At 39.9% G+C, this 24,394-nt stretch overlaps 1 protein-coding gene across 35 annotated transcripts in view; it reads left to right on the top strand.

Annotated features, from left to right (window-relative positions):
- SVIL (supervillin) overlaps positions 1 to 24,394 on the top strand; it is a 171,403-nt gene that overhangs the window by 74,693 nt on the left and 72,316 nt on the right. For 18 of the 35 annotated variants that reach the window (XM_078378606.1, XM_078378608.1, XM_078378605.1 and 15 more), the window contains exons 1-3: positions 12,138 to 12,397; positions 16,612 to 16,678; positions 21,709 to 21,800. In XM_078378606.1, coding sequence (XP_078234732.1) covers positions 12,337 to 12,397; positions 16,612 to 16,678; positions 21,709 to 21,800 — 220 coding nt within the window. In that variant the 5' untranslated portion in view covers positions 12,138 to 12,336. Of the gene's footprint in view, positions 1 to 12,059; positions 12,398 to 16,611; positions 16,679 to 21,708; positions 21,801 to 24,394 lie in introns of those variants that run through there. The other 17 variants (XM_078378609.1, XM_078378592.1, XM_078378610.1 and 14 more) reach the window with 2 other exon arrangements.

Genomic DNA, 24,394 nt, shown 5'->3' with positions numbered 1-24,394 from the left:
GCCGTAGAGAATTTCTGTGGTCACGTGGGCAGCGCAACTAGACACGGAAAGCTGTTACCTTCCCACCGTGGGAGAAGGCTGTTCTGAAATACAGTGGTGCCTCGCTAGACAGTTACCCCGCATGACAGTTTTTTCGCTAGACATTGACTTTTTGCGATCGCTATAGTGATTCGCAAAACAGTGATTCCTATGGGGGAATTTTGCTGGACACTGTTTGGTCCCTGCTTCGCAAACTGATTTTCGCTAGGCGACGATTTTGACAGCTCACTCCGCGCTCGCAAAATAGGTGTTTTTGGGACCTAAGCTTCGCAAGACAGCTATTTAAACAGCTGATTGGCAGTTCACAAAGCGCCTTTCCTATGGCCGATCTTTGCTAGACAACGACAATTCTTCCCCATTGGAACGCATTAAACAGATTTCAATGCATTCCAATGGGGAAATGCTTTTCTCTAGACAATGATTTCACTAAACAGCGATTTCAGTGGAACGGATTATCATTGTCTAATGAGGCACCACTGTATTCCTTTAGCCTCATTGGGAGGTACTTCTCGGTGAGTTACAGCATAAGGTACGTGGTAGCAGACATGACCACCCTAAACCTTGTTTCTTGAATTTCTTGGTTTTTGGAATCCCTTTTTGATACCCCCCCCAAGAACATGCACACATTATGAGCATTGCCCTTGTTGGACAGAAAATATCAGTGAAAACTCATTCACGCCATGCATCCATTCCTATTTATGTTCCAGGCACCCTGCAATTCCAGAGCTTTCCCAAGTCCTGTTGGAAAAGTCTTGTTGTTGTAACAGGAACAATAAAGAAATCGTCGAAATGGGCTGCTGCTGACGATGTACATTGATTATACCTTGGCGCCTGTTGGCTAGAAAGACATTTTATAAGCTCCACTTTCAAATATACTGCTACATCACCAGCCAACATCACCCAAACATTTCACAGTTGCACAATCAGTGGCTAACACTGGATGCATGAGTGTCTAAACTGGGATCTTGAACTTTTTCATTAGAGAAGAGTGGTAAAAAACCTTCAAGGGAACACTATAGCCAAAGCAACAGCTTTTCTCATTATCTTAAGTCAGTAAATCAAGCTTAAGAGTTGATGGACGCTCAGGCATCGCCAAACAAAGCCACGTGAACTTTTGAAAACCTTTCTCAAGAGATGTTCAGCCTACCTGTGTCTGTACTGGCATGTCTGTATTGTTTCATATTTCATCTTCTTGCCCCAAGAGTATGTCTCACTGAAAGACTGGAAAAGTTACACTTTAGGGATTGTTGTTGCTGTGTTGCTATGTGCCATCAAGTCACCTCCCACGTATGATGACCCTATGAATGAGTGACCTCCAAAAAGTCCTGTCACCATCTGCTCCTTTGAACTCAAACCTGTGTCTTCCTTTATGAGTCAATCCATCTTGTATTTGGTCCTCCCCTTTTCCTGCTGCCTTCCACCTTTCCCAGCATCATCGTCTTTTCAAGAGAATCCTGCCTTCTCATATGCCCAAAGTAGGAAAGCCTCAATTGCAACATTTTTGCCTCCAGAGATACTGTAGTTCAGGCTTGATTTAATGTAAGACCCACTTGTTCATATTTCTGGAAGTCCAGGATATATGCAAAGTTCCCTCCAGCATTACATTTCAAATAAATCAGGGTTGTTTTTTTCCCTGTCAGCTTTCTTAATTGACCAGCTTTCACATCCATATATCTGGTGATCAAAAATAGGATGATCTTGGTCTCCAGTCTCCTTACACTTGATGATCTTTCCTAATTCCTTCATTGCTGCCTTTCCTAGTCTCAAGTCTTCTTCTGATTTCTTGGCTGCAGTCTCCATTTGGATTGATGGTTGAACCAAGGTATACAAAATCTATTTCAGTGTCTTCAATGTCAACAGTAAAGTTGTGTATTTTTTCTGTAGTCAGAATCCCTTAGCTGGTATTTTTGGGGGAGGGGCAGTGTACTGCACTAGATATGCTGGCTGGGGATTCTGGGGCTTGCAATCCAAAAATGTGCCTCTTTTTTTTCCTTCCAAACTCTAGTTTCACTGTAGAGCTGTTTCACCTTAACTTGTCCTTTGGAAAAAGTGCCAGGGTTCTTATGCATACTTTATTGATGTATGCCTTTGCAGCTTTGTTTCAGCCACTGCTCCCCAACAATCAAATGGATGTAGAAGAGGCTGGGATTGTTGCCCTGTGCTTAGTTACTAGGCAGCCACCACGTGTGCTTCCTATTGGTACTTTGATGAAGAACAGAATTAAACATGGCAGCAACAACAGTAGGGGTCAGTTGATCCGTAAAGGAAAGGAGTAGAAGCAGAAGACAAGTGTGGGCCTATAAGAGTTTGGGCCTGTCTCTTAACAACAACAGATGGATGTGTTCCTCACCAATATAGCAAGTTACTTCAGTCACAAGCCTGGCAGAGGAGGATCAACTGTTTTTACCATTACTTCATCCTAAATATATTGAATGTTGTCACTGCTGATCTTGCATAGAGGTACCAACAGCCAGCAAATTTAAACTGAATGCTGGAGGAGTCACCCTTTATGAGCTGATAGCAGAAGCTGGAGTGACAGCTGAAAAACACTGCCATTGATGGGGAGTAGGTGACATCATGTGGACAAAACTCAAGAAGGTTTCTCTGGAGGATTGCAGCTCTTGTGATGCTTGGATTTGGGGTATTGTAGTGCAGGAAAATAACTTTGCCAATCTCTGGACTTCGGAAGGAGCAAAAAAGCCAATAGGCAGGGCTGTATCTCTTTGTTTCCCTTGCCAGAACTTTATGAACTGTTATACCAGGTACAGTATATAATAATAATAATCTTACAAATGCAGAGCTGGAAGCGACCCTATGGATCATTAGTCCGGCCCCTGTCAAGGAGACACAGTGGTTAACTGAACTCCCAAATGAGGACTCCGTAGCCAGATACCTAAACCACTGAGGTCTCCAGCTTTCCGCTACAAATTATACAACTATAATTTGTGGCTTCCTCTTTCTTCTTCATCATCATCATTCATGTTAGAGGCAATCCAGTGGTGCTTCCAGAGTGGAAGGATTGGCCGATGGGGAGCTGTCATTGTTCAGGCAATGCCTGAACATGCTCATAGTCCTCATATTTTTTGGGGGGAGGCTGCTTCCATGTCCCCCATTTTGGGTCTGAAAGGACTTTTTCACTGACGAGTAAGTAACAAAACCCCCAGGCTGGCCTTCTATCAGTTTGTTTCTACCTCAACTGGGCAAAGGCTCACTTGGCCACGAGGTGGTCACTTACTCATCACCAAATTTATTTGTACAAAATCAGAAGTGCTCACTGTGTATAGGTAACTTCTCTTATCTCATTCACCTAAACTGAATTACAGCAACATCTCAGTGAAGCAGGGCAGAGTATGAGCGGGTGCCATGTGTGTCTGCTCAGTCTGCAGGTCAGGTGCTCGCTGTGCATGGGCAACGTCCCTTATCTCATTCATTAATGTTTTTTAAAGTCAGACTTCAGCTGGATGGTCTTTCAAACAGACACTGCCTGTAAAAGGAAGATTGATAATCCATTAAGTAACAGACCGTCTTCCCAAACTCAGTTTATATCTGGTTATTCTACTTTGCCATCTTGGGTGAGGAAAAAGGCTAGTAGTCCTGCTAAGGGAGTTTTTGTGACTGCTAAACTCTCCTTGATCTTTAAATGTTTTATATTTTACATGAGCTTAATCCTCTAAGCTGCTATTAACAGGAACTCTGAAAGCAGGATAAAAACTTTCAAAGGCCTTATTTACAACAGTAGATTACAAACGGATTGGACAACTTGTATATCCCCATGTGACATAATTGTTTTTATTACTTAATTTTCACTTTGCTGCCTGTGAACTTAGTTTATGTTATGGTGGGCGTTTTCATTCACACAGACAACCATCCAGTCCATTATCAAGTTCAGGAACCAAATTATTCATGTGCAAATGGGTAGCTCTGTTTCAAATTGGTAAGTTTTTTTCCTCCCTATAAGGAGCATTCTTGAAAAGTGTGTTGTGGTCCAGCAACATTTGGAAGCATTTCAATCTCATCATCTAACTTGACATAGACTATGATTTGGTGCTTAAAAGTGTGATTAACCTACTTGAGCAATTCATGTAACTTCACAGTATCATGGCATCCGCACCATACCTCCATCATTGTTGATTACTGAAGATTCCCTGCAGAAAACTTTCTGTAGCTGCATTGTAGAAAGGAACAGCAGCATACCCTCTGTGTCTGCCAAAAGGTAGGCTGGCATTTGCTTCCAAGGTAAACATGGCATGACCTATAAGCCAGCCAGTCTACTTGTTCGTTGCCTTATTAGGGAAGCAGCTGGGAATGGTGTCTGGGGACAGAATTTTACTAGATGGTAAACTGAGCATCCATTCGTTGGATAGATCAGTCAGCTCTCCAAGGGATGAGGACTATTAGATATTCACTTTGCTGAAATTACTTTTTACTTGTATTTTCATTAAATATGGAATTTCATTTTGGTAGGCTCTGAAAAACTAGGGTGGAAAGAGCCAATTGAAATGACTTGTGAATTATGAAAACATCTGAAAGCCTTGCTTTTTTGTATGTAGAGCAGCAAGATTTATATTACATATATTTTGAACAAAGTCTAGTAAAGTCCCAGTGTTCCTGTCCTTTGCCCAGTGATGGTCTTTGCTCATTCTTGGTTCTTATCATATATTTAGAATATAAAAACTATTCCTGGAATTAACCCATGTTTTCATATTTCATGTTTGTTTTCTAGTTCACAACTGACTTAGCATTTATGGCTTGAAAATAACATCTAACTGTATGTGAAGAAGAATGGAAATTAGGTGTTCACGTGGTTAAGCTGCAAGTTGGAAGTTACTTTTATGGGCTGGAACCTCCAGAAACTTTCCGCTATCATAGAATAGTACTGCATGGGATATTCTGGTCATTACAGCTCAAAAAGTGACTGTTCCAAGCTTGTAACCTGACACCTTGGTCTCCTCTATGAAATATAGTGTAGTTTCAAGTATAAAGAACCTTTCAAAAGCACAGATTTGTTTTAGTGGACGATGAAAGCTTTGAGTATTTTTAAGTCAGTAAAGTTTGGGGAGTTTATATCTCTTCCTCAGTGGCTACTAATGGTGCAGAAAATTAGTAAGCTGCCTTCTAATACTTGACAATTGGGACAATTGGTTTGCTGTTGTCTTTGCTAGTGTTGCTATGCTGGGAGGCAGTGGAAGACAGGAGGGCCTGGTGTACTCTGGTCCATGGGGTCATGAAGAGTCGGCCACGACTAAACAACAACAACATGCTGGTGTTCCCCAACCTGGCGTGCTTCCCATATACTGGACTGCAACTTCCATTATCAGCAGCTCGTATGATAATTGATATGCTGGCTGGGGTGATGGGAGTAGCAACCCAACACACCTGGAGGTTGTAAAAGGCTGGTGTATAATGATTTTGCAGTGAGCATCCAGGGGTTGGGGCAGGAACCTTTCCCTGAATTACTTGCAGATGCTAGGAACATTTTGCCACTTGAGAATGTTCGTGGCTGAGTGGAAATTCGAACCCAGGTCTCCTGAATTCTTGTCCATTGCTCTATCCATTACACCACACGGCACATATACTTGCTTTAGAACAATTTTAATATTGAAAACAACTTCGCATCCATGAAACCGCACTTTTAATTTTGTGGGAAAATATGGAGAGTTGAGAAACACTTGCATATGAATGTGTTCAGCATTTCTACCTAGGGCCTATTTTGGAAGGCAAGAGTGCAATCTGCTTTTCTTTGACCTAGAATAATGTATCTTAGAAAGAATGTTGAACATCAGTAAGGATTTGGGGGTAGAGTACAGGTTTTCTTTCCCAAAGACAAATGCATGTGTGTTTAAATCAGCTTAGAGATTCTATGTGTTCTCAACAAATCTAGCATTTGGAACTTTCTGTTATTCACTTGGTGTGATAAATGTTACTCTTAATTGACAAGTAGTCTATCTTTTGTTTTTCATCTGTACCTTTGAAACTAGCTGCATTGTGTTAATGCAGTGCAATGCAGACCTGTAAATATGCAAAGATGTGTCCAAATCTTCAGGTCACCCTAACACAGTGTTGGCATGATCGTAGATGTGACAGAATGAAAGTGAAATGGATTAAACATGTTCTTCACTAGGGGAATGATCTCATGGCAGGAAATTTTATACCGGATTGGAAGCTTACATAAATACCATTGCACTAGGAAAACAGAGTACCACTTACAGACCTTCTCTTGAGAGGGATAACCAGAGAAAGCTGTCTAACGTTATCCTCTCAAAATATATTTGATGCTTAAAATTTCAGGGTGTGGCTGTCCTCCATAGGTTTATAGGCACTGGAAACTGGAAAATTAGCTTTTTTGGACAGTAGTTTCCAGAAACGTTCAGGCAACATGATCAGTGACAGAGCAGTAGTTAAAAAAATTAATTTGTGGAGTTGCATTTAACACACACGTGTGTGTGCATGCAAACATGTACACATGCCTTCCTTCCTTCCTTCCTTCCTTCCTTCCTTCCTTCCTTCCTTCCTTCCTTCCTTCCTTCCTTCCTTCCTTCCTTCTGGCTGGCCGGCTGGCCGGCTGGCCGGCCAGCCGGCCGGCCGGCCGTCTCTCTTTCATGACTTACCACAACCACTTAGGGTACAATTTCTGTTGCAAAATATCCAGGCTATGCTGAGAAGTAATTTAACAGAAGAAATTTTGACAATATGTTTGTGCACTGCATACTGTTTATTGCCTGCAGCAACCGGAAGCATTTAGATGGCTACTACAAGAGATGTAATGGTGGATCAGGCCAACCTTTACTCTTATCTGATGTAAGCACAGTGAATAAGAGGTTGGCTTGGGGAAAAATACTAATAATATATTCTGCTGGTGATATATTTGCTGCAGAACTCAATAGAATGAACGTGTTCATTTTCAGTGCAATGCATAAAGATACTTCTAGCTGGGATTGTTGCATCCCCTCGACATTCCCTTGAGTTGTGAGCTACATATGGGCTCTAGTGATCCTAAGTAATTCGTTTTTCCTAGACCAGAGGTTGGAATTTTGTGGCTCTCCCAAATAATTAGATTGCAGCTCCCAATAGCCTGAGTCAGCTTAGCTAACAGTGAGGAATGCTGGGAGTTGCAGTTTAATAACACCTGGAGCCTACGTTTATCCACTCCTGATGTAGATAAAGTGAGGATTTCTTTTTATCTCCTTCCTTTTAATGGCAGGCAGGCTTCCTTCTCAGCCATACGTCTGTGCAGTTGTTGTCACACATGTCGACAGTAACAAATTCTCAGTTGGTTTAACAGATCATATCACACTAGTTATGCTTCTTTGTCTTAAACTGATTTGAAGCATATTGCAAAAATAGAAGATAGACTTCAGTCCATTTTCTGAAGTTCTACATACTTCTTCTTGAGTGACCAGATATTTTAGGGATGTGGATTTTTCTTTTTTGGAAGGGATATGGGGAAATAATCTAGCACATGCTCTGCAATCAAAAGGACCTACATTCAGTCCCGGGCATTTTTACAGGATGGGCTGGAAGGTCTATTGCCTGAAATCCCAGAGAGATGTTGCCAAACAATGTGGACAATACTGGGCTAGAGAAGGCATGGGCAACCTCCAGAGGTCTACAGATCTGTCGACCCTTGAGGGCTGTGGCGTATAATTTTAAAAGAGGCTTTTAAAATTTAAAAAGCTCCTTGACAACCTCAATTTTTTATTTTTATTTGTGGTTGGAGGAGCAGGGGAGCAGGACATGGCAACACTGTTTTCCACATTCCCTAAGAAACACAAGAAGACTTTATGAGCTAAGTCTTCTTTCAAGATAAATTGTTTCAGAGTTCAGGACAGCTGAATTTGGACCACATGTGGACCACAGTCTCTATTTAATCTATCCTAGTCCAAACTGGACAGTCGTAGTGTAAGACATCTCCCGGTGTTCATTCCTGTGTTCCTCTTCTCATCCTCTGGCAGCTGCTGCTCTCTGACCTTGCTTTTATTAATCAAGCTTTTTGACTTTTTCTTCACTGGTGGGAGTGATACACATAGTTGAAGCTCCTGGGCCTCTTTTAAAGCTCTTGGCTGAAGCCTATGGAAATCTGTGCTTTGGCACAGTTTGCATGTTTCCTATAATTTCACCATACCTCCCCTCAGCTAGTGAAACCTGTGTTGCTAGTTGCAAGATATAGAGCCCTACTGAAGTCTGGGGGTGAGGGAATAAAATGTTAATGTGGGTATTCGATAGTCTATAAGACTTCCCATATTCATTGTGGCATTATTATTATTATCATCATCACCATCATCATCTTTGGAAAAGCCACCTAATATTTGGAACCAGCCCATCTCTTCTATCTAAAGTCATGGGCAGGTAATTATTAAATATATACAATGTTCTCTAAAATTAAGATAAAATGAAAGTCAGTTTCTTTTCCACAGAAAGAAAGTGCTATAATTTCTGTGTCTTCTTTGGGTGCCTTTTATCCACATCTGGACACTGGAAGCTTCAGAAGTCAGGCATCAAAAGTCAGTTTCCAACTCCACAGTAAAATTGATGGCTTATGAGCTGAGCCGGATGAAACAGGTTATTTAAAAGGGACAGAAAACCACGGATTTCTCATAGAAGTTGTGTGAGTTCATCAGGGGCACCCAAAACAGCATTTCTGCTCCCAGTGGTAGCAAAGAAAAACATTCATTACTGCCACTCACTGAAGTGATAGATTAGCTGACTCTGGCCGTGTGCCATTCCCACCTGTACACACACAAATTTCATCTGCTTTGAAGAGATACGTGAAGAAGGCCCAACTTCTGTTCCACCTACTGAGCAGGAAACAGTCTGAGCAACTGACAAAAGCCAATGAGAGTAGCCCTTGAAGAACGCAGGAATTTGGATGCATCTTTTATTCTTAGTGTAAGTTGGTGCAGTAGAACAAGCTGGTCTCAGTCAAACAAGGATGAACAGTTGTGTGCACACTGCACAATGTTTCCATTCTCTGTTGTATCATGAACAAAGTCTGTGATCACTATTTGTGCTTGAAGCTGAACTAACAACCTACCCCAGTAGGGTAGGGCACATGTTTTAAACCATATAGAATGTATACACTGTGTGTATATCCACCCATATCTATGTCCTCTAACAAGGCCAGGAGGTCAAATGTAAGAACTACAGAGCAACCACTTCCATCAACAAGGAATTATTTTCACACCAATAGGTAAATCATGTCCTACGCAGTGACGTCCGTAAAGATGTTTGGGCTGATGACTTACCTGAGAAACTAGGAGACTTTTGTTGCTCCTTGGTGAGGGGATATCCTCACCTGAATCCTACCTTGCCTTCATCATCATCCTTGTCATGATCTTAGAACTGCTGCACTGCCCTTAATTTAGTTAGATGCTAGACCACCACCTGTTCACATTCCTTGTTAAAGCATCTACAAGAAATGAGAGTGAAGTTGCATAGCAGCATAGTGTGTATGTTTTAGCATTCCCTAAAAATATCAGATTGTTGTTGAGGAAACACTGTAAAAGACCATTGTTGAAGTAATTGGGCTAACCTATACCAGGCAAGAGAAGAAGTTTATGAGAGATACGTACTTTTGCTTTTAGAATCCAGTAAGAACTTCTATGTGGCAAAATGGTGTAGATCTTACTTATTTCTGATATTAATAAAATAAAAATCAAGAGGTTGAAGAGATATATCATCTCCAGCAGGAGATGGTCACCAGATGGCTATATCCTGTAATTTCTGCATTAGCTGCTTTCCTGCAAGAGTCACAGGCAAATATTCATGTTATCTACTTAATCCTGACACTTGAGAAGGGAATGGATTTGAGTTACGCACGCAAGCTGGGAAGCTTATAATGATCTAGTCGTCCTTCCCAGCTTGTATTACCCCTTTATATTTCAGTCTCAGCAGATCACTCTTAAACAACGAATACCGTTTATTCATTTAAACATATGCTAAGCCATTGCAGAACTTTCCGGTGATGGCTATTTTCTGACAAATATTGCCAGAAAGCATGCTTCATCAAAACTCAATTTTTAAGACCTCAATGTTAATCCACTAGTCGTACGAACATACAGTACTTAGTAAAAATAAAGCTAGGTTAGCATTGCAAACGTGCTAGGGTTGCCACTTCTTTCTGCCATATATAGCCTATCTAAACTGTCTACTTTGACTGACGTCATGATTTCAGATAGGAGTTGTTGTAATTTCCTACATATAGATGCTAGAGATTGATTGCAAACTTATGTGCTTTACCAACAAGTTACAACCTTTGGTAGAGGTTGAAAAGTTATATTTTCCAGCATCCTGGGGTCGTAGCTGGAGAATTCTGGGAATTTTAGCCCAAAACAAACAACTTTTCTAAGCTCTGTCCTTTCCCCCAAATCAAATAAATAAAGTTGGAGCAGCTTAAATAAACAAGGATGTGGTCCATGTCTTTGGAAAGGTGGTATTTAAAATAACAAAATATATTGAGTATATGCTTGGAAAGTGTGAACTGTGGAGAGGCCTTTTACATATTTGTCTGCATTGACTTGACCATTCAGAATATGGCACCAAAATTTATTACTTGTATTTCCAGAGTGAAAGTTTTCTATATTAGCCTTCGTATTTGCACCACAGTTTCCCTTCCGAGCAGCTGTTCTACCTAATCCTGCAAAGCTTGCTTAGAAATCTGGGTTTAAAACTTTCTGATGGATCATCTTCTTTATGAAGATACAGAATGGGGCAGGGCGGCATGCAGAACTGTACATGTCCCCCTTCCTAATCTGTGGTTAGAGGACCCAGATAGGGGCGGATTTATGTGTACATACAGTGTTTAAATTCTATTTAGTTTAAAACATGTGCCCTGCCCTACTGGGTACTTACGCTACACTCACTGGAACACAGTAAATTTTTCTAAACACCAAGAGTAGGTAAAGGTAAAGGTAAAGGTTCCCCTTGACAATTTTTGTCCAGTCGTGTCCGACTCTAGGGGGTGGTGCTCATCCCCGTTTCCAAGCCATAGAGCCAGCGTTTTGTCTGAAGACAATCTTCTGTGGTCACATGGCCAGTGCGACTTAGACACGGAACGCTGTTACCTTCCCACCGAGGTGGTCCCTATTTATCTACTCGCATTTGCATGCTTTCGAACCGCTAGGTTGGCGGGAGCTGGGACAAGCGACGGGAGCTCACTCCATCACGTGGATTCGATCTTACGACTGCTTGGTCTTCTGACCCTTCATCACAGGCTTCTGTGGTTTAGCCCACAGCGCCACCACGTCCCTAATACACCAAGAGTAGCATAATAAAAACAGACAGCTGCACTAGGCAAAACAAAAACACCAGGTGAGTCATACCTATATCAGAAAATGGATGGCTGCCTAAGCAAATACTTGTTGCCATACAACAAAATTCTGTTAAAGAGGATGCCAAGTCGCATACAACTGTGTAATTTGGGTGCATCCTCTGAGAAGGTTTGTGACAAAATCTGCCATCATTGGAGACACCAACATTCTGTCTTTTTTTATTGATAAGAATGCAAGGGAAGGGAATGTGGAGCTGATCGTATTGATTTGATCTTTGAAGTCTTACTATTTGAGTTATAAATGGATGAAGTAATTAGATTGACGGTGCCCTACCAATTTTGAAAAGGTACACTCTTCAGCACCTTATGATGTTTAAATTTTGTGGATTCTGATCCTTACTAACCTCCCTCTCCTCCCTCAGCTGACAACCATAAACTGTTTTGCTCTGATATCATCTATAACTCTGAGCCCCTGCCCCTGGTGTACTATCTAGGGGGCAAATGTCTGACATAATTAAAATTATTACCAGCATCAAATCTTCTAGAGAGCATACTGGCTGGCTGGATTTGATTCCTGTTTAAACAATCACTGCAATATGTTCCGTTTAGATATATAAATTTTGTCCTTCCTCTAGGGGGTTAAAAAGGAGATTTTTTAAAAAAATTCCCCCCACAAGGATAAAGAAAGGTTTTGGTTATTAACTGATATAGTATAAATAGTCATTTAGCTAACACTTTGAAGCGGTAATATTGTGAATCTCCCAGTCACCATTGTCCAATCTGTTTTAGCATTCATGTGCCTAATTTCTGCTTGTAATCTGATTACTGTCTTGAGCTGCTCCAGTTTGCAGCCCTATTGCAATGCATTTACTGTACTCCCTGGGAAGCGATCACTTGACAGCTCCAGTTCTGTGCTATGAAAAATCTCTATACAATATTGCAAAGACGGGCCTAGGGGCTGTGGCTGGCTGAGAATTAGCAGCTATTGTAGTTTTCTTCTCCTTTGCCGAGTCCCTTTGTTTTCTGCAACCATGTTCCGAAATCCTTGGATATCCAGCTATTTGCGAAATGTCAGACATTCTGCAGAGGAAGGTAAGAGTTCTGTTTACTTTGCAAATAATGTAATTGATTGTGAATGATTAGTCATTTGAATTTGAACAATTCTGCCAAGGTTCTTTGCCCGTCACACCGCGTATTTGCCTCTTTGGGGCATCTGCATTCAGTTTGATATGTAGCCTTATTGTTTCCTCAAAGGACGCTCTTTTTAAAAATCCGATTAGATGAATCTTCTAATTAGCTTAGCTAGCAGTTGAATTAAGGCCTTGTAGATACTGACTAATCATTACAGGGTGGTTTTTAAACAGGTGATGGTTATATAGCATGCACATGTTAAAGAAAGGTTTGGCTGGTTAATTTGGTAGGGGGAAGAGAAGAGTGTAAGGTAATAAATACCGGTAGTTGAAATTTGGAAGCAAGAAATTGTTTATTGTCTTTAATAAATATACCAAGAAAATCTGTGGATGAATAAATGAAAAGCTTTTGAATGAGGAAGTTTTTATGAGTACACTTGTTCTCACCCTATGGCAGTTCAAGAAACATAATACTGACACTTTTTGTAGTAGCTATACCTTATTATAGAGAGAATGTTGGACTTTAAGATGTCTTGAGACAGCCTAAAAAACTGAAATGCTTTGAACTCCATTCAACATCTTTATACAGTTTAAATGCTGATAGTTCAACAGTTTTGTTATCCTTCCTGAAAGTTTTAACACAGATTGTCAAGACTGTGTACCAGTACTAAGAACAGCTATTATGGAACATGTTGAGATAAGATGTCTTAGATCAGTGGTTCTTAACGTGGGCGATAATGCCCCCCAGGGGGCAATTTCATTTTTCAGGGGGGCGGTAGAACGAAAAGGGGCAGCGTGGGGGCGCTGGAGCAGAAGGGGGGCGGTAGGGGGGCGCTGGAGCAAGCCAAACCTGTGAAGATGGCTGCAGCCTTTTTACAGTGTGCATGAATATATATTTTCCTCCAATTTTAATTTAGTTTCAGACTTTTTGTCTTGAAATTTTTAGTTCCTGCATTTGTTTTGATGCCCTTTTAATATTTCTTTTTGCGTCTTAAAATTCACTTGCAACTAAATCATTAAATGTTACTTTTTGGGGGACATTTCATTTTCTTGGAATTTAATTTTGTTTTCAGGGGTCATTGGATTTAAGTGTAATAAACAAACAAACAAACAAACAAACAAATAAATAAATAAATAAATAAATAAATAAATAAAAAGATATCATCATCGCGGGGAGGGGGGCGATGATAACTTCCTCAATGGCTCAAGGGGGCGTTTCTTTCAAAAAGGTTAAGAACCACTGTCTTAGATGACATATTAAAGCATTTTGGAATTCCTGTAGAAATTTTGTGTGGCAGCATTTAAAATCTTCCATGCCTTGCAAGCATTAAAATACTGTTTGGTCCTTCATGGGTAATGGAGAGTCATGTATTAATATCATAATAGCATCCCACCCTATTTTTCCCTCACTGAGAACCTCTTCTGTTCTGGCTGGGATGGCAAGGAATGTTCTCCGTGGTCTACTAAAGGCTTTCATGTTGGAAAGAGGTTTCAGTGCCAAAAGCTGTGTTGGGTTATACACCATTTAAAATTCCTATAATTTATTATGCATGCCTGGCTTTAAATCAACCAAACTCATATAATGAGAATTATTAACAGCTGGTCTTTCCAGTAATACCTATCTGTTCTTCTTGAAGGTCACTTTTTTCCTTTTTATTATAGTACTGTACTGGGTTTCAAAGAGAGTAGTAGTGGTAAATAATTTGTAATGTTTGTCTTGAGGATTGGGTTTGTGTTTGCTTTTATTTAATTTTCTTCTCCATTTTGTTATGGAGGGGCATGTCAGCTGGACCTAGAATTGCAGTAAGAAAGAAGTAGGAAGCATAATGAAGCCAAGTTAGGGAATGACTGTTTATAGCTTGGCATGATTGTCACTATGTGTTACAATTAAGTTCAAACAAAATTTTATTGGCACTGTTTTTTCTTCCCCCTCCCACCTCCTTTCTGTACTACTGTTTTAAAAGTCAGGGCTAAATCCAGACATTAGTCCCAATTAGCATAGAGTGATTCAGTCAATGGGATTCAAAATAAGTGTTCACGTAACAGATCTCTTTCTGCATTAATTGGCACTAGCAATTGGATTTAGCCTTAAGAGTTGCTGGGACTTGGGGCAGAGAGTGGAGCAGGTAACAGTGAGTGACCATATGGTCTCAACTTTCCTACAGTGTTCTAGCATATGGTTCTTTTTAAAGAAAAAAAAGTGAATTTAACACATTGCAACAGCTAAAATGATTCCTTTGGGTGGTGTGGCTACTAGCAATAGATGTGAAGTAGCTAGCTGTATTTCAGGAAATTAATTACAAAGTAGCTTTGGAAAGTTACCTTTTGGACAACACGCTTTGGAAAGTTACTTTTTGGACAACACTTCCTAGAACTCCGGGAATTCTGGTCCAAAGAGTTACATTTCAAAGCTCTGCTGTGGGTTACACATGCGTACAGCAGATGCAGCCTGTCTTTTTTTGTTTTGTTCTTGCTCACATTTTCCTATCCCAATCGCTCTTTGACTGTTTACTTAGAATATGTCTTCATGAGAGATTTTATTAGTACTCTGATATGCTGGTTCAGAGCATAATGTGGCAGCCTTACTTGTCTCATTTAGTCCATGAGACATACTGGGAGAGGGTTGAGGTCAACTTAGGTATCAGACTCCAAGCAGGGGCCGGTTGCCAGTTCCCTGTGCCATATGATACTGTCTCCCTTGGTGTAGTGATTCCTGCCTTTCGAGCTTTGAGACACTTCACACTTCCAACAGCAGACACAATGACTGGAATAAGCACACTGCAGTACCTGTTTGCTGCAGATGGGAAATGTGAATGACACCAATTTCTCTCTCTCTCTCTCTCTTTTAAGGCACACATGCAAGGCAACTCTGTGTATGTCAGACCTGGGCAAAATGCAGCCCTCCAGATGTTACTGAACTACAACTCCCAGCAATCCTAGCCCACACAGCCAATAGTGAGGATTGCTGGGAGTTGCAGTTCAGCAACATCTGAAGGGCTGCATTTTGCCCAGGTCTGATGTATGGGTACGAGGTCCCTCAACAATAGTGCACATTCCTCTTTTTCTTTAAAGCAACTACTTGCATTGATATTTTCCATGTTATGAAATACAGCATATACTGGTGTACCAAGAACACTCATACTCTTTAGCTGCATCCCTGTATATCCTTACTCAGTAAATGGGATGAAGCTCTATTAAGATTTTTTTAAAAGGCTGATGTATGGAGAGACATAAATAGGGCTATGCTACAGCATTCTTTAAATGTATAGAATTACAGCTCCCGGGATCATTGACCATTGGCCATGCCACCTGGGTTTACAGTGCAGTTCAGAACATCTGGAGAGTTAGGGTTAAGGTTAGATTTCCAGTCTCTATGCTAGATTACTAGAGCAACAAATAGCAGTCTGGTATGTGTGTGTATGTGTGTTTCCTTAGTGAGAGAAGATTCCCATGCTCAGCTTTTGGATGTGGTATTGTTCTTGGAAAGAGGAGAGTTAATGAGTTTTCCTACCATCTTGGAGTGAGAACTGTGGTCTCCAGAAGGTTTGCTTGGTTCTGCTGGTCAGTGCCTGGCATAGCCAAATAGACCATTTTCAGTTATTAGGGTAGGTATGGGAGGGGACAGGAAGTCTGTGGCATACCTGTTAAAGTGGTATTTAATTTGCTCTGATTTGTGGACTGTTAGATGGAGCAACCAGTTGCATATATTTCATGTTTACTTACCAAAGAAATAACAGCAGTGAAGTTTCAATATTCCATTATTCAGTCTGGAAAGGCGGGGACCCTTTTATGGAAGGCGACTGGGTTTCAGAGAGCTTCCTAAGTGTGAAGAGTAATGCTAATTTGCCATACATTTTGCAGTCTTTCCCAGCCAGGCACTTTCCAGATATGTGGGCCTACAGCTTCCATCGTCCCCACCAACATGGGATTTGATTATATGGGCTGGGGATGATGGGTAGGTTGTGGTTCCTGATACATCTGGGGGGGTTCCCCTTGGGGGATTTCTCTCAAAATTGTACTTGCTTTTCTGTCTGCTCCCTGTTAATTGCTTGGTTAGGGTTAAAATGCAGGAACCATATCCCACTATTTAAATACAGAATATATATTATTTTATTTTACATCTTGATGAATGTTTTCTTGATACAACCTATTTTCCCCCCTCTCTTTCTCTTCTAGATTTTGACAAAGAAAATTCAGTCAGGTATAAAACTCCGAGATTACTCCAAAGAAGGAGGACACTAAGGTAAAATATATGTACAATATATATCCACACTTTTCTTGGTTGTAAGCGATGAATGCCTAGTGAGACATATGTTGACTTCTTCCTCTACATTTTCATCATATTTATTATAGCAAAGGCACCAGAGAGTCTTGCAGAGCCTTAGAGACAACAGGATTTATAGTGACATCACATATTTTTTTGGGGGGGGGGCAGGTGCACAGTTATCCTCCCTTGGGGCGAAAGGACTATGAAAGAAAGTTCTTACAAAAGAAACAGAAGTTCTGCCATATCTCTCTAAGCAAAGTTTGAGGTGTTTCCAGCACTTTCCTAACTTTACTGTGAGGATGTGGCTGCTTGCCCCTTGAGAACAGCTTTTCATGCATCCAAAATAATGGCCTCTAGATCCCATTAACAATAAACCTGTAAGTTTCTTTAATTGGGAGAAGAATGATTCTGCTTCAGCAAAATCAATAAACAGAGCTCTCCTCTGATACTTATAGAAGACTTGTTTGTTTATTGTGCATGGCCCCCAGCTATTAGGCTTACACTTCTGCATCAGTTTAGGAACACATTTTGCGAGAAATTTCTGTTGTTGTTCTAAAACAGCTCTTGGATTGCTTTGTCCCCACTTTGCCTGTTGGATTTGGCCACCTTCTTTGCTTGTGAGATAGACAGGTGGAGACCCCTTTCCCCAACTGTGTTATCTGAAGTCCCATTTAATTAGAAATGCCAGAAACTAAGCCTGAATCTTCTGCTTTGCAAACCATACCATTAAGGTCAACTGTCTCTCTAATGAGTTATGACCCTTCCATGTAAAGAATAATATAACAAGTAAATGAGATGTACAACAAAATGTTCAAGGGGTTCAAAATATTATACTCTCAGAACTTTCTGCTCTCTACCTGCACTGAACTTGTCTGTAGCCATTGAGTACAGTGGGGTCTTGACTTGAGAACTTAATCCGTATTGGAAGGCGGTTCTCAAGTCAAAAAGTCTGTAAGTCAAGTCTCCATTGACCTACAGTGCATTGAAAACCGATTAATCCCGTAACAGGCCATTTTTGTTCCATTTTGGGGTTTTTTTGGTCTGTAAGTCAAATCTCAGTCTGCAAGTCAAACCTAAATTTTGCAGCCAGAGAAGTCTGTAACTCAAAAAGTCTGTAAGTCAAGCCGTCTGTAAGTCAAGGGTCCACTGTACACAGAACTCTTGTGGGGCTGTTCCAATTTCTTTCCCCATCTTTTAGAGCACTGGTGTCCAACCTTGTCCCTCCAGATGTTCTTAGACTACAGCTCCCGGAAGCCTTCACCACCACCTCTGCTGGCCAGGATTTCTGGGAGTTGAAGTCTAAGAACATCTGGAGGGGAAAGGTTGGACACCACTGCTTTAGAGTTTCTTAAATGCCCCCTCCCCCCCCCAATGCAAACTTTGGAGGTCTTGTAGTTGTCCCACTTCGGCTACACTAGGACTGACACTGAGATAACTGGAATTGTTATTACCATGTATAAAAGGGAAAGCAAAGAAGGAAGTATTTGAGTATTTGTCTTTCTCCTTTTCAAAAATCCATTTTTGTTATTTATCCATGAAGGAGTTCAAGGTGATGCTTTTGTGACTGACACTAAGCCCTAATGTCAAAGTGGAGTTTTCCTTGGGGTTTTACTGTTGCAAATGATAATTGGGTTAATAGGACGGATATGAAAAGACTGCTTGTCACAGCAGTAGAGAGTTGTTCCTATTCTTTTTTATCTGAAAGCATTCCCTCTTTCCCCAAAGTTATCACTCACCTTGTAGCTAATGTAGCAGAGGTGCAATTGGGTAGCCTAGTAATTTGTTCTTAATTAGCTAGTTTAGAAAGCAGGTCTTTTTTCAAGCATTTGCAAAATCGCCATAAAATTTCCACCCATAGAACTAGGCTTCACAGTTTTACATAAATTCATAGAAATGTGTTCAAGAAGCTTAAAAGAAAGAAAAGAAAAAAAATGTGGCACTCTTATTTTCATAGTCATTTGCATAAACTGATTACAGACTTAGAAAGTTGGAGTATTTTTATCTTTTGTTCTTCCAGCTGATGTGAAATATTTAGATCTCTAGCAAAGGACTTGCAGGACAGGAATAACAGGAAAAATCGTATCATTGTCTGATTCATGCCAGAGGGGAAAATGCAAGAAAGGGAAGCAATACAGATCTAGCAGATCTGCCATAAGTAATTGAGTTAGACAACTGGGTATTGTTAGAAATCTTGTCTTTACTACGAATAGTAAAATGTGAGTTTTGCAAGTGATGTTGCCTCAACAAATGATGCTTCATCTATAGGTCTTAAAAATAGGATGTCTTTTCTTGCCAAATAATCTGGTTTTAAGCTTTATCAATACTCAGTGCCATTCAAAAGCACTGGGGGTTTAACATTAGCATAAAAACTGACTGACATGGAATTGAGGCTTCTATGATCACATGAAAGAATAATAATTATGTGTGCCATGTTTTAGGCTATTTCAAAGCAAAAAAATAAAATGATATAAAAAGCAAAAAGCAAAATAAAATTATGCTGCTTATATCTTAGGAGCCATGCTCATTTTTTTCAGTGCATTATTTGAAGAATATATTAACTTCTTAGCCTATAGCAGTGAGCATGTGATAGACATGTCCTGAGTCTTACAGGAAAATCTGGCACTAAAATTTAATCAGAATAACCCTCCAAGCCTGAAGCATAATATAACTTTAAAAGCAGAATAGCTTCCTAATCAGGAGTATGCACACAACATTTAAAAATCTAACTTGGATTAATTACTTATGTCATCTGCATAAACCTACTTACTGTCAGACTTTTCTACTAGTCTTTCCATCAACATGTTAAAAAAGAGAATTGGCTACTGCGATATAGATAGTTCTATTGGGCCTGTCTTGCCCAGGCCGAAACCAAGCATTAACCCATCCAACCAAGTTTCAAAATAAATAAATAAAATAAATTTTAAAAATTAAAGATTGATTTCTTTCCACTTATTCAACATATGTTAATGGGTTAAGTGGCATGAGACTTTTAAATTACATTAACTATTACAACTGCTGTCTATTAAAAGGGTGTTAAGTCATTCCAGATTAATTAACATCCAATATAAGGGTTCATTCTTGTGTGTGTAGTTTATTATTCCCAGTGACGCTTGCAAATGTAACACTTTGAAGTTCTGTGGTACTATTTGCTTACTTAGGTTTCTGTTGATGAACCTTGCAAACACAACTTCACAAAATGAGTCTTATTCACAATTATATAACAGGCAACACAAGCAATGATAACAACAACAAAATGCTGCAATTTGTGCACCCAAGCCCTAGGCAGCAATGCCAGTACAGAAGTTGCTTGTAGAATTGTTTAGTTCAAGTGTTCCTTTGAATTGAAATTCAGATAAAAATCCAAGACACCTTTCTCAACTGGGTTGGCTATCCAATACCTAGAAGAATCAGCTCCAGATGTGGAATCTTCAAAACCCTAAAATAAAATATCGATTCTGTTGTATGCATTTTATGAATTCATTATGTGGATTCAGTCCTCTAACACAAATATATATAAATTAAGTTGTCAAGGGCCTCAGCAGTCTAAGTGACAATAACAGCTCTGGCCTCTGTAGCTTTCTCACTCTTTCTGATCCATTTTTTTTACTCACAACCCTGCTCTTTCTTAGTCCCACCCCTTTAGGTTCAACCGGTATTTTATAGGGATTACAGAAAACTTTATGATCTGTCCTTTTACAGTGGTGCCCCGCTTGACAATTACCCCGGTAGATGACGAAATCGCTTAACGATGAGGTTTTTGCAATCGCTATTGCAATTGCAAAACAGTGTTTCAATTGGGAAAATCCGCTTCACAACGAACAGTTCCCTGCTTCGGGAACCGATTTTTTGCTTCACGACGATCTTTACAGCTGATCGTTGGGTTTTCAAAATGGCTGCCTTCTGTTTTCTGGACCTATTTCCGGAAGACAGCGATCGAAAATGGCTTTCCCTATGGAGGATCTTCGCTGGACGATGAGGTATTTTGCCCATTGGAACGCATTGAACTGGTTTTCAATGCATTTCAATGGTTTTTTTTCTTTCACTTGACCACAATATCGCTTAACAGTGATTTTAACAGAACGGATTAACGTCATCAAGCGGGGCACCACTGTATATCTCAGGAGCTTTCTCAGTACATACTATTTTTTGACTTGCACTAAATTTAACCTTTCTAACTACAAAACTGTGTATTTTAAGAATCGTATACTGCATTTCTATTCAAAAAAATTCTGCACCTCTCTTTGGTGGCCAGCAGCCTTGTTTTTGGTGATGAAGGAACCCAGAGAAACATCTGAAATAAATATATAAATTGCACATTTGTATTCTAAAAGTCACCTCTTTGGATATTCTCATCTCAAATGCCTTAAAGTTCTAATGATTTTAAAAAAAACCTTTAAATTTTGTTTCAGAACAAACATGGAGAGTGAACCTCTAATGCCTGTCACTCACACAGGTGGGCTTCAATGAACAGTCTGGTCAACAATGTGTGTCTAGGCAGCTCCAAGCTCTTGTAGGGACCTCCTGCCATGCCAGGATGTGAGTTTTTGTGCAAAAGCAGCCATTGAGATGGTCCTTTAAAATGAAGTGAAATCATGGTATAGCCCAAAGTTATAGAAGATTAAAAGAAACATAAATATGGTGTGGAGATTGCTGCATGATTTCAAATAAGCAGAAGATGAGGTTCAGCATAGCTGCCAAGAACTGGAGCTCTGTATACTCAGTTGTCCAATAAAAACATAGGAAAATTCAATAGGAGCAGTATTGTACACTAAGGAATCAAGGACCAACATAGCAAATGAAGGCAGAACATGGAATGAAATGTAGACTACGTGGGATGTATTATCTAACCCTTCCCGTTATTGCGAGTAAATCCTACAACCTGTTCAAGCATCCTTAATCTGTGACACTAGAGTTTCTAGTGATAAAAAGTACATGCCATAGAATAATCTGAGTGGTATCGGAATATTCCATTCTTCTGTTAAAACAACTCAGTGATGATGTTTCAGTTTTCAGAAAGAATTTTCATTTGAGGATAAAGAAGAACTTGTAAACACCACCAAAGATATTGATGCCAGCCTTTTAGCTGTGCTGCCAAAAGGTGAGTACAAGGTTGCTTTTTGTTAACAAGTATTCTAAAAAATCATTCCAAAAGCTCAGGGTAGACATGCATTCCTTATAGACAACATTCAAAACCCTTTTGTGACAGATACTTATTATTCTACGTAGAATATTTATATCCTCTCCTATATTACAAGATCTCCAGGGGGAATGAAACAGAAAAACAGTACAAAACCATTAACATAGTTTAAAATATATAAAATTACATTTTAAATTGTGTTATTTTCAAGGGCAGCTCTCACTGAGTGCAATAACATGGCAACTGATAATGCTTTGTATGTGCCTGCTAACAAAACATACCTACTTCATTGTTTTCTAAAGGATGGCATGTTTATGGGAGACTCTTGCAGGAATTTCCTTAAAACTGGCAGGCCACTTTCCTAGGTTTTTTAACACGCCCCCTCCCCTGCAAAAGAACCAAACAATAAAACAAAACACTATGAGCAATGTTATGAAACACTTAAATCCGATATCCTTTTGCCTTTTATCACACATGGAAAGGAGATTACAGAAGCATTTGGGGTGAGTTGAGGAGGACCAACTTACACAAAGAGACATGGAATTAACATGCACCCAGCCTATGTTCTATTAGCCATGGCCACTTCCATGATTTCCCCTGTTCATGCAATAAAAAGCAAAAGGACACTGACCTTAAAAAAAAAATCCGCTTTGTTAATGATAATAGGTTACTTGTCTCAGCTTTGTAAAGTGTTACTGTTTACATTTAAAATATCGCTTTTCTAGATGGCTCTCTCAAATGAATCAAGCTGTGTTGCACAAGAGTTGTCATCCAGCGGTCACGACATAAACTGGATTGGTAGTGGGAATTAGTGGGTTATTAATAACCATAAACTAGAACCTTCCCACTTTTTTCCTCTGGATCCTTTGGAGCCAAACTGCTTCCCTGAAAATGTCTGATCTATGCCAGATTCCCATAATACAGTGGTGGCTCAATTTACGACCATAATCCATTCCAGAAGATGGACGTAACTTGAAATGATCGTAAGCCGAAGCACCATTTCCCATAGGAATGCATTGAAACATTTCCGGGGGAAACACAGTAAATGGATTTTAAGACCTCGACTTTTTTTAGCTGTTGTGGAGAGACAGGTAGTCGTAGGAAAATGCTGTGTAAAAATGTGAGGCTAAGATATCCAAACTAAGCTGGTGCTAATACATACCGGTTTGCACATCTTTAAAAAGTTGCTTCTCTCTCATTTAAATGTTCTGTATTTTCCAGCTGTGTTGCAATAATGCGTTATAGGTCTATTGTGCTCTTCATGGTCAAAAGTTTATACTGATGTTCAGAGGGGCCCAGCATGTCTGTGTGAAAGTGTATACCTCTCTGTGGGATTGTGAAAATAGTTAATGTGTGTGTGTTAGCGAAATCTAATGGACAGTGTTCTTCATGGATTTACTAGTAACTTTGAGAATCACATCAGTGAATGAGAACTATAATTATATAAGGATTTTATGACCATTTAAAAAATTAATTTATCCTATTTGTGTTTAATAAGGCTATTAATAAGAGTGCGAGCATAGCTTTCTGTTTCCCAGCACTGGGAAGAAACAGCAAACTACTGATTTTTTTAAATTTTCTTTTCAAATGGAAAGCAAATAAATGGACACCACTTATAATGCTTTCAGGGTGTTTTTTTAAAAATGCATATAGATATTTTAAGCAGTGGGGGGAAATGCATTTACTGTAAATCTGCATAAAGTAGGAAAAATGGATGAAAAAGTGCACATATTAGGAATCGCGTGCCACAAAACATGCACAGATTTCAATGTCAAAAACTCACAAACACAACTTAAAAAGTATTGCAACCCAATACAAACAAGAAAAGCCAAGGCACTACAGGTGAGGCTTGAAAAGACACCAAGGAATTTTATGTAGAACGTAAAGGGAAGTACATGCTTTAATGCTACTTGTTTGCTAGGTGTAAAAGAGCATGGGGATGTAGTTGCTTTAGGAGAATCTCTGGTCACGTGTTCACTTATGTAAGTGATATGATTGTCTGGAATCTCAAGTGTGGAAAGAGTGCCATGCCGCACAGGCTGGATCTGTGCTATTTTTGCCTCGTTCATGCTTAGGAAAGCGTTGGGATCACACTCCACAAGGCCACTGTTTTTATTTAGTCCAGCAAAACTGCCATAGAATCCCCGGCATCAGTAGTGCCACCAGGCAAGCTCTGTGGCCCTGCCGTTGGGAGTGGTGTGTGTGTTCTTCCTTTTTTAATGCAGATATTGGCTGGCATGAGTATGTTTAGCGTTACGTAAGACTGTGCAGAATGCTTCAGTAGTGTAGGAAAGATCACCCTGGTGTTGGGGTCTGGAATAGAAGAGCATATTCTGGCAAGTGGGGGGATAAATTACAACAACTTTGTTGCAGATCTCACATGTTAAAGGAAAATAATTAAGATACTTGGCTTTAGTGATGGGATGACTCTAGCTGTATTTTCTCTAAAAGATGGGAGAGAAGGGGCAGGCAGCGGGGAAAATCCCAGCTGTTTCAGTATGCAAAGTATGATGACAACTCCATTGATAGCAATAAAAACAGGTTTATGTTCTCAG

This window comes from Pogona vitticeps, chromosome 6 (genome assembly GCF_051106095.1).
Source record: "Pogona vitticeps strain Pit_001003342236 chromosome 6, PviZW2.1, whole genome shotgun sequence".
Classification (NCBI taxonomy): Eukaryota; Metazoa; Chordata; class Lepidosauria; order Squamata; family Agamidae; genus Pogona; species Pogona vitticeps.
This window is presented reverse-complemented; position numbering and strand designations above follow the sequence as displayed.